The sequence below is a fragment of the Macadamia integrifolia genome, unplaced genomic scaffold (genome assembly GCF_013358625.1).
Source record: "Macadamia integrifolia cultivar HAES 741 unplaced genomic scaffold, SCU_Mint_v3 scaffold693, whole genome shotgun sequence".
Classification (NCBI taxonomy): Eukaryota; Viridiplantae; Streptophyta; class Magnoliopsida; order Proteales; family Proteaceae; genus Macadamia; species Macadamia integrifolia.
Window position 1 is genome coordinate 145529 of NW_024870516.1, and position 10606 is coordinate 156134.

At 38.2% G+C, this 10606-nt stretch overlaps 1 protein-coding gene across 1 annotated transcript in view; it reads right to left on the bottom strand.

Moving 5' to 3' along the window:
* Positions 1-10606, bottom strand: part of LOC122069751 (glutamate--tRNA ligase, cytoplasmic-like) — a 17835-nt gene that overhangs the window by 4892 nt on the left and 2337 nt on the right. Inside the window, exons 2-4 of the mRNA XM_042633834.1 lie at positions 6402-6544; positions 413-509; positions 21-263 (exon numbers count right to left, since the gene is read on the bottom strand). Of these exons, the coding sequence (XP_042489768.1) occupies positions 21-263; positions 413-509; positions 6402-6541 (480 nt within the window). The 5' untranslated portion in view covers positions 6542-6544. The remainder of the gene's footprint in view (positions 1-20; positions 264-412; positions 510-6401; positions 6545-10606) is intronic.

Here is a 10606-nt window from a genome sequence, read left to right on the forward strand (position 1 = left end):
GGGGGGGGGGAAGATATTAAACACATCAGATTGTCATAAACATAAATGTACTCAATTTGCAGGAAATGATAACAGAAGTGCTGCCTAATGGATGCAAACAAACATTTACCTGCAAGACCAGCCCAGATAGCTATATCTGCGACAGACAGGCTACTACCAACCAAGAAAGTCCTCAACAATAGAAACTCATCAACATAGGTGCAGCCACTCTCAAATTCAGAACCACGAGAAAAGATAGAGGCATACTCTAGCCATTCATCGATCTGAAAAAGAGTGAGGAAAATTATATTAGCAAAATTATTACTGAGATTTTGCACAAAGGGTGGAAAGGAAAACTTGAGTAACTGCATCAGTGTACTCAAACAAATCATTCAAAGTACTATAGATATTTTGCAAATTCACCAAGCAACACCTGGCCTGCTTCTAATGCATCTTGCCCGTAGAAATTGGGAATAGCTGCCACTCGACCAAGATACCGTAGAAGTACAGTGGCACCATGCAATTTCAAGCTGCAAAATAGGTGAACGAAATGTTATTACAAAAGTTCAGAGTCTCATATTCAACATCAAACCCATCAAGAAAAGATTCTTTGATGTATACACAAGCAGTCAGGTCTCCGACGTTGAGTCATTTGAGTACATCAAGAACACCAAACTAGAAGCACTAAGTCCAAGGGGGGAGGGGGGAAGATGTCCTCAATCTCCATAATTCTATCTACCAGTTTTATTCAATATGGCTTGCTAGGACATTGCACAGCCCAAAATAGAGCCTAGTGAGTGGCCTGAAAGTCTAGGTGTGCACATAGCTCAACCTCTCCTAGGTAAGGGCCACCTGGACCTCAGGTCACCGCATGGGAAACACCTTGACCACACCGCTTGGATTGGAACAAAAAGGGAGGGAAAAAAAAAAAGAGTCAAAAACCAGAGAATATCAAATATATAATAGGCTTCATTAAATAGAATTCATTGTAGTTTTTTATTAGCATTTCAATGTCAATTGATGCAGTTGGGCGTTGGGCTTGAGATAGCCTTTGATTTGATTCATTTTCTTTTCTTTTTAGAGCTAGAATTAGTTTGGTAGTATTTTTATTTAGATTGAATTTTTATTTTCAGTTGCCAATTAGGATAGTTTCCATTTTAATAAACTACCAATTTTATGTTTTGATTCTCTTTATATAGCCATGTAATGGAAGAAAACTCATATTGAGATTTGAGTTTCGATTTGAAATTGGGTGTTTGCTTGGTTAGACCATGGCTGCCGTGACTCTCTCTTTATGATTTTCTCCTCTTCTTTTATCTTCTCCTTCTTCTTGCTAGTTCTCTCTCCCAGCCCCTGTTCTGGGCGGTAGTTGTAGCCCACGGAAACTGGGTTCTGCTCCTTAGTGCTTGATCTTCTAAGGCTGAGGTCTTGAATGAAGGTAGCCCTCTCCTAGGCAACTCAAACCTTGGAACCTCTCTTCCAAAGCTTGACCTTACTGTGAAGAAGTCCAAACCAGACTCAAATCTGAGTTTACCATCGCCATATCCAGTTGTAGGTGCTTCCCACGTCACTCCAACCTGCTGACCTGAGCAGCCCCCTAGTGAGTTTGGTACACCTTCTCCTTGGGAGTCTACGCCTGAAGTCTCAAGATCAGCCGACCAGATTTGAAGGAGTTCTATGCATTGAAGGCTTTGATGCAGATTAATTACCAAAATAAGCTTGTTTTATTAGGAATAAGCCAAAAGTTGGGTTCCATACATGTTAGGCCTTTGATCCCATGTGTTTTGAGTGTAATAGACCACTTTTATGGGTCTAAAAGGGGGGCTCTAAGATTGAGTACGGGATTTGATGCAGATTAATTACCAAAATAGGCTTGTTTTATTAGGAATAAGCTTAGGGTTGGATTCCATACATGTTGGGCCTTTGATCCCATGTGTTTTGAATGTAATAGACCACTTTTATAGGTCTAAAAGGAGGGGTCTAAGATTGAGTACGGGATTACTAGTTAATTTCCATTTTCATTAGTTTCATTTTTAGTTGGGCTTGATTTGAGTTATATTTGTTTCTTTAGGAGTCAAATTATTAATTGAGTCAAGTCATTAGTAGTTAGTTTCTTTTTTCAACTAGTTTCTAATTTCAGTTTTTAGTAACTATTGTATTAGGAGAATATTTGGTTTCCTTTTGAGGAACCTTCTATTTTGTAATTCCCTCCCCCATTAACATTATAAATAAAGAAGAGGAGGCTCCTAAAAGCCTAGATGATATTGAAAAACAAATTAATGGCTGCTGCTATTGTCTTCATCATGGAGATTTGTCTTGTGTTTGATCAAGGCTAAAGGAATTGGTGTTTGATCCAATTGACTTTTTGCGGTGTGAAGCCCAAGAGGTTCCTTTCAAGTGTTTTATTCTTCTTCTTATTGTTACTATTCTTCTTCAGCCATCTCAAGTAAGTGATCTAATCTGTCTGCAAAATTTCTGGGTTAAGATTCTCTATTTTATCTACTGTTGGCCTAGCTGTCTTGGAAGTTCTGGCCATCCAATGGACTTCTAATTTTGATCGAAGGTTAGTCCTATTCTGAAGGAAGTTCGATCCAATTTTGAGGCTAATCAGACCACTGGTTCCTGCTGAAGTGGACTGTTACTCAGTTCTGGCCGGTTATGGATTTTGCCCAGATCTGAATTCTGAATTCTGTTTTGTTTAAATTTGTATGGAACTTGATTGCTGCTAATATTCTCCAATGGGTTGGACTTTCAAATCAGTCCTTAGATGTGTTATTAGCTCCTTGATAATACTTTGCTGAAAATTCAGAAGTTAATGCCAAATTTCAGAACCTACTGTCAGAATCGAGTTCTAATTTAGTTATCTGGACCTGATATGTTTTGATTCTGATCCTACTTATTCAATTACTCTATTTCTGTTGCTGGAACTTCTAATTGTTGATGCAAACTCTGTTTCCTGAAATTCCTGATTGTGGATCTTCTAATTTTGGTTTCTTCAAGGACTGTTGACTGGTTTAAGTTGGACTGTTGTTGTTGTTTACTATTAGGTGATTTTGGTTGTTCTTAGTTTAAAAGTTCCTGCAGTTTGGGGCTAGTTTGAGCTTTCAAATCTAGTCCTACATTAGGATTACTAATTAGTTTCCATTTTAATTGGGCTTGATTTGAGTTATATTTGTTTCCTAAAGAGTCAAGTTATTAATTGAATCAAGTCATTAGTAGTTATTTTCCTTTTTCAACTAGTTTCTAATTTCAGTTTTTAGTAACTATTGTATTAGAAGAATATTTGGTTTCCTTTTTGAGGAACCTTCTATTTTGTAATTCCCACCCCCCCATTAACATTATAAATAAAGAAGAGGAGGCTCCTAAAAGCCTAGAATGATTTTGATAAAAAAATTAATGGTTGTTGTTATTGTCTTCTTCATGAAGAGTTGTCTTATGTTTGATCAAGGCTGAAGGAATTGGTATTTGATCCAATTGACTCCTTGCGGCGTGAAGTCCAGGAGGTCTACTTCAAGTATTATTCTTTTAAGTTTTTATATCTCTTTCAAGACTTATTAGGGCTGCAAAACAAGGTATGTAATCTATCACTCTGCTGCCCAGAAAATTCTGCAAAACAGAGCATCCGCCCCTGCTGGAATGACCAGATCTGAGTATCCGATTAGTCCAGTTTTTTTATCAAAGGTTCCTCCCCATACCAGTGAGGATCGACCCAAATATTGGCTGATTCTACTCGGCCATTGATGAGATATTAGAAATCTCCAGATTTTCGTCTTTTAGTGAACTGAAGTTTCCATTTTCTGGATTCTGGTTCTTCTGATCTAAATTGCATTTTCTGGACTTCTGAATTAATTTTTCTGAATATTGAAGACTGTTAGTGCTTCAACAGTTTCTGATTTAATTATAAAACTGTTACTGGGTTGGTTTATTCACAGTGTTACTGTCCTGACAGATCGATACTATTTCTGTGATCTGGTGTGACTGATTGTGACCTATTTTCTGTCCTAAATCTGTTGTTAATTGATTCTGCTTACTGATATAATTTCTGCTAGTCGATATTCTAGAATTCTGTGTTTGTTCTTTCTGGTTTTCAAATTACTGGTTAAATTCTGGATTATTGCTGCTGCCTCCTTTTGGGTGAATTTTGGTTGTTCTCTGGTTTATAAAATCCTGCAGTCTTGGGTCTGGTTTGGTGGTCCAATCCATCCCTACATTAGGCTTGCTGGTCTGCCGCCTCTGAACTCCATCGTGAGGAAGAAGGGTCTTTTATTGTTCATACATATTACTTCTGGTTATTACAGAAAAGTCCCTCCAACCTTTAAGTTCTTTATTAAAGACACCCCCATCTTTACTAGTTTGCAAAGTAACCCTTCATTCTTGGTTTTTATTTCAGTTTAACCCCACTACCATCTTTATTTCCAGAATTGATCCTTCTCTTTGAGTTTAATTCCTTAAGTCCTTAATCCATTATTTCACTCTAAAAAGCTCCTAAGTTGTACTAGAAATTACAATACTGCCACTGGTTTGCCTAGAGTGAAATATTTATTATTTTGTGGGCCTTAAACGATCTGATTTCAGTTTTTGAAACCCAGATCTACATCATCAGTTCATGTTGACTAGTTGAACTTCAAATTATATGGAGATACAAAAGAAAATGCTAACCTCACAGGTTCTTTGCGCTTACAATCTAATCAAATGTCAAGTAAAAATATCATGGCCAAAAACAGTAAAAAGTAAAGAGTTATTCCCCAAAAAGAGAATGCCATATGCAATCACAAGTCTAGCTTCACTAATTATGCCAAGAAATAGAAAGAATGTGATACTAGAAAATGAACTCGTTTATTTAGTAATTCATATTTGGCAGTGACACAGATAAGGTCATCTTTCAATGAAAATCTTGTACCACTAAATTCCAAGGGAAAAAAATTGAGGTGGTTCCTTTCCAAGTACAATCAGCTGGGTTTGTGAACAGCTTAGAGTGTGGAGGAGGATGGATTTTTGGTGTTCTTTTTAGAATTCAAACTTCAGTCCATCTTCAAGCATGATCTTATTTGGTTTATGGCCGTCAGAATTTGTGTGATTTCGATCCAGGAGTCAACCAAACTCAGCTTATTCAATCTACTACCCTTAATTGAGAACCTGATTAATAGCTGATTGTTTCAAAAAGTCATTCAAGTAAGGGAAATCATAATCTTCATCTTTTTTAGGCAAAAGAGGCAGCCAACAGCCAACAGCCAACAGCCAACAGCCAACCTGTATGGGATTTAATTTCAATCTTTTGGCCTAGTCCGGCAAGGAGTCCAGTTAGTTTCTACTTGTTTGTTAAATTTCCATATCCTAGTTCGATTAGGAGTCTAGTCTGCCCTATGATTAGAAGTTTCAGTTACTGTTTCTATTTTGAATTGTAATTGTAACGCCCCTGCCCCATTAGCCTCAAGGTTTTAAAATGCATTGTGCTATGTTAAGGAGGCTAGAGATTATCAACTAGCCCAGCAACCTCCACAGGAGGACTAAAGTTTGCACACCCTCACCGATCTCCCAAACCTCCTGGTACTTGCTATCTCTTGGTGGGGACACCTCACCGATTTCCTAGGCAGGTCCGGTACACTTGCCAAGTTTTTGGTGTTACAGTAATAGGAGGATAAGTTTAAGAGGGCTGCTTGACAACCTATAGATATGTGTAATCACAATTTTATGAAATAAGCTCTAGTTTATCTACAGTGTTAGCGTGGATCACAATACCTTTGCTAGGAGTGGATTCTTCTAGATCTAGGTGGACAGGTATTTTATGGGCAGATTCCAGCAATTTCTTCTTCTACTTCCTTTCAGCTCTTCAAATTATAGTTCTGTAACAAGCTAAACAGCTCTTTTTGCTTTTATTCAACATCCCTCTTTGATACTCTACTCTAGTTAATTTTTTTTATTCTGTACTGGTAAACTGAACTTGCCAATCCTTAATTTTAAGTTCTGTTTCTGAGTTTCCAATATACTCTACACTTCCAATATTGATTAATAAATCTGGTCAGAAACTTCTCTCTTATTCTTATTAGCATCCATCTTTGTTTATATCATCAGATTACTGATATGCTCTGGTGTTTCTGGCAGTACTGGTACTTTATGGTTGCTAAGTTTTAAATGGTGGATCTGTTTTCCAACAAAGGCATTATTAGAACCCAAAATGAGAACTTCCACCATTACAGTAGTCATTTGGTAACAAAGTAAACAAGAAAGAAATAATCAATGCTTCTCAAAATGGTTGCTCAATGATGACAATTTAACACCAATTTTAATTCTTAATGCAAGAGAAAACCGCATCCTTCATTCCTGTCTCACATACCATCAACTCAAAAAAAAATCTCAAAATATGAGCATTAAAGATTCAGAGAAAGCTTGAACCATAAGCACAGAAAGGATGGCAATCATACCCACAAGCAAACTGAAAAAATGGTGTAGAGCCAGATGGAAGGCTGGAATCAGTTGTTACCAAAATTCCACCAATCTTTGCCGCAGTAATGACTGAAAGTGGAGGACTATCAGCAGCAAAGGCTAAGGTAATCTCCATCATATTCTGCAAATGAACATTCAAGACTTTTCAGTTACTCGATGGCCTTCGAAAGGGTGGCAAACAGTCGGATCAAATTGGGCTTAGAAATGTAGATAGCATCCACATTCCATTCCAAATACACAAAATTACAGAAATAAAATTTGCATATAAAAATTACAGAAACAAAGTTTGCAGTATATAAAAATATTCCTTGTCCAGGAATACAGACAATGCAATGGATTTACACCGCAACAAGATAGAGGAGAGAGATTTTCATACTTTACTCTTTTACATAGCATTTGGTTGCGTAAATTTGTTGGTGCATGTATTGATTCTGGACATAATTCCATAGAATGAGCTTCTGTTGACTCGTAATTCTAAAGGATTAACTGTTTGGCTACCGTGTGTCTGTCACTTGGATTCATCTAGAATCTGCCGCAAAAACTGTTTGGTTACCCTCCTGAGTATACCGGTTGGATTCCTCTAGATTCTGCCTGAAAAACTATTTGGTTGCCCCAAGTCTGTCAGTTGGATTCATCTCCCTCCTCAAATACAAATTTTTTTTATTATTTTTTCTTTCCTTTTCTATTTATTCTTGACAATCAAACTAAAAGCCCTAGTATTACAAAAAATAAAAAAGCCACTTACTTTCAGTCTATCTCAATGGCTCAATTTACTAAGTTGTTTGCTTTGTCCATGGGAACAAACCTAGTTGGCAAAATATGGTAGTATTCCATGAAAATTAATTTTTACAGTACAAGACAAGCACAATTAAGTTTGATTAGCATTGAAATTATTTTTTCTTTCAACCTTCAAGGCATTCAGATTGAAGCATTTGATGATGTGCAAACTTCAAATTGAAGCAGTTTGTTTTGCCCCATGGATTAATTTGACCATTGGATAAAAGGATTATGTTAAAATTTCAGGCACATGGACCACCATTTTTAGGGCTTTGTAGCCTAAATCACCAAAGGATGTAGTGTCTACCATTAAATCAATTTTCTCATTGGTTTCATCTAGCCAACAAAGCAATCTTTTTAAATGTAGAATCCATTTCAGAAAAAAGACCCACATCCATCTCATCAAAAAAAATCAGCAGCATTTTGGGTAGTGAAGGACTTGGATATCCATGCAAAGTATCTGGGAACAAATATTTTCATCCCTGAGATCAAAGAACCAGGCAATCAAAAACATCATCCTCTTGAGTCAAAAATCACAAGTCCAATTGGATGGGCAGTATTCAGATTTCAGACACAAGCAGGTAGGACATACATCATTCTAAAATCAGCACTCTGTTCCATTCCACTTACATACATAAATAATTTCTTTGTTTGCCCAACAAATTCACAAATAAGGTGAGGGGAATAATGAAGAGAAAGGGAGTATTAAAAACATCAAGATGCCATTAGGCTGAGATCTCACTTCAACTGGTGGTTTAGAAATCAAAAGCAATCAGGTCATTGTCACATTGTTAGAATTCAAATCGATGGAGTTTCTTATTCCAACTGAATTTGGGGATCATTTTGGGGACTAAGATCGTTCCTGTTAAGCAGACATGCTATAACAAAGCTCTAATTATTTCAGCTACATTGTTCTAATTATTTCTTAAACAAGAAGAATAAGATGAAGTGTCATCCAATGAGCTGATTTCCCCTCGATATTAAACAAATCTCAGCAACCCACATATCAACAAAGGATAACGAAAATCTATGTTTGCAAATCAACAAAAAAAAGTCCATCAAGCCTTGTCAAGTGAAAACACCAACCTCATGCCATCGAGCAATTGCAGAAAAATCTACCAGGAAAAAAAAATAGAATAAAATGGAAAAATGGAAAAATAAAGGGAAGTGAAAAGCATTCAGAAACCCCAGGCACATTCATCTTCATATATCTGTTCTCAGAACCATATTTACCGAGTCCCATTGCCAACAAACCTCATACATACATGTGGTATGTATGATATGAAACCCTATCTTTACATATATCATGATACGTATGATATATGATACGTATCATATGATATATCATACGTATGATATCATAAACCTATCATATTTATGGTAGAAAACCTATCATGATATGAAAACCTAGATATCATTATTTACGTATGTTTTCTAGGTTTTCATATCATGAAAAGAATGGTATCAGAGCCAGTTCCGTTCTTCCTCTCCGGCTAAGGTCCTTCTCCGACGGCATACTTAGTTCGGTTTGAACCTCTGCTAGTTAAAGAGACAGTCTAGGCCACGCCCTATTGCAGGTTACTTCTTGGTTCTGGTTTTCTAGTGTCGGAAAAAGACCCTGTGAGCGATGGGTTTCGGGCCCAGGAGAGGCCGTTTTTATACCCTGTAACGGCTCGGGTTGCTCCGCCTCTGAGAACTAGGTCCAAGAGGGTCCTAATCGGCCTCGACTAGTCGTCTTTTTATCTATCTGAGTTTCGCCGGTGAGTTGTGCTGTTCGGTTTTTGGACTTGTTGCCTTTATTTCGATGTCTCTTTCCCGTCGTTCAACCTCTTCTCGAAGCTCTGCTTCGTCTTCTCCCTTTTCTTCCCGATCTTCTTCCTTCTCTTCTATTGATTCTCTGTATGAGTTTGACTACTTACCTGAAGAGCAGACCATACCTGAGACTCCGTCTCCTCTGTTGAACCCTTATACTATCTTTCCAAAGACAAAATCTTCTTCTTCCTCCTGGAAGGCTCTTATTTCTCCTCGGAAGAAAACTCCACCTCTCAAAGAGTTGGTTCAGGCCTCTCGCTGTGATCAGTATCACATCCCTGCCACCGATAAAGAACAATTGTTTACCTTAGAGATTCCGTCTAACCTCATTCCCCAGTGGAAAAATCAGGGTTATACTCATCTCCATTTTGGTGCGATTAAGTTCGCTCTTTCGTTTCATGGCAGAAAAGGTCTTCCCGTGGCTTCCCGGATCGCCCTTCTTGACAGTCGTTTTTTGCGGTATGAACATGCCGTAATTGCCACTGTACAGACCACTCTGAATGCAGGAACCATATTCCTCACTCTCTACCCTAATTTCAATATAGCCTTAGCAGATCCCCATCTTCCCTCTGCTTTGAAGTTCCAGATCCAAATTTCTGGTACTCCCCAGACTTCTACGGCTTTAGTAGGAACTCTCCACTATCAACTGGCGTATCGGTTACAAAATCATGCCTATGACCTAACCAAAGGCCAGCAAGAGGATGCTCTCTTCCTCTCTGTGGAATCTAATCATGTTCCAAGCCTTACTCATGTACCCAGACAATTGCCCCGAGATGAACTTCTTCGTCTCCTTCCCTCTTCCTGGGTTACGGTTTATGAACAACAAATGGCTACAAGCCAACCTGCTCCAATAGAGCCTCTTCAGTCTACTGATCCTCAGTATATCACTCACCCCTCTGGTGAGGTTGAAATCCGTTTTCCAACTCCTCCGGTACAACCTTTACCTTCTCCTTTTCCTATTCAGTTCACATGAATGATTCAAGCACCTAAAATTCCTGTTAAATCTTTTGACACTCACGGTAACCCGATGTACTATTTCTCTGATCCAGTCACTGGTCATAAGTATTTTGACCTTTGTGATTGTGATGACTGTCTCCAAGACTTGGAGTATTTTGACACCTTTGTCATCATCGGAGTCTTGGAGACAGTCATCACAATCACAAAGGTCAAAATACTTATGACCAGTGACTGGATCAGAGAAATAGTACATCGGGTTACCGTGAGTGTCAAAAGATTTAACAGGAATTTTAGGTGCTTGAATCATTCATGTGAACTGAATAGGAAAAGGAGAAGGTAAAGGTTGTACCGGAGGAGTTGGAAAACGGATTTCAACCTCACCAGAGGGGTGAGTGATATACTGAGGATCAGTAGACTGAAGAGGCTCTATCGGAGCAGGTTGGCTTGTAGCCATTTGTTGTTCATAAGCCGTAACCCAGGAAGAGGGAAGGAGACGAAGAAGTTCATCTCGGGGCAATTGTCTGGGTACATGAGTAAGGCTTGGAACATGATTAGATTCCACAGAGAGGAAGAGAGCATCCTCTTGCTGGCCTTTGGTTAGGTCATAGGCATGATTTTGTAACCGATACGCCAGTTG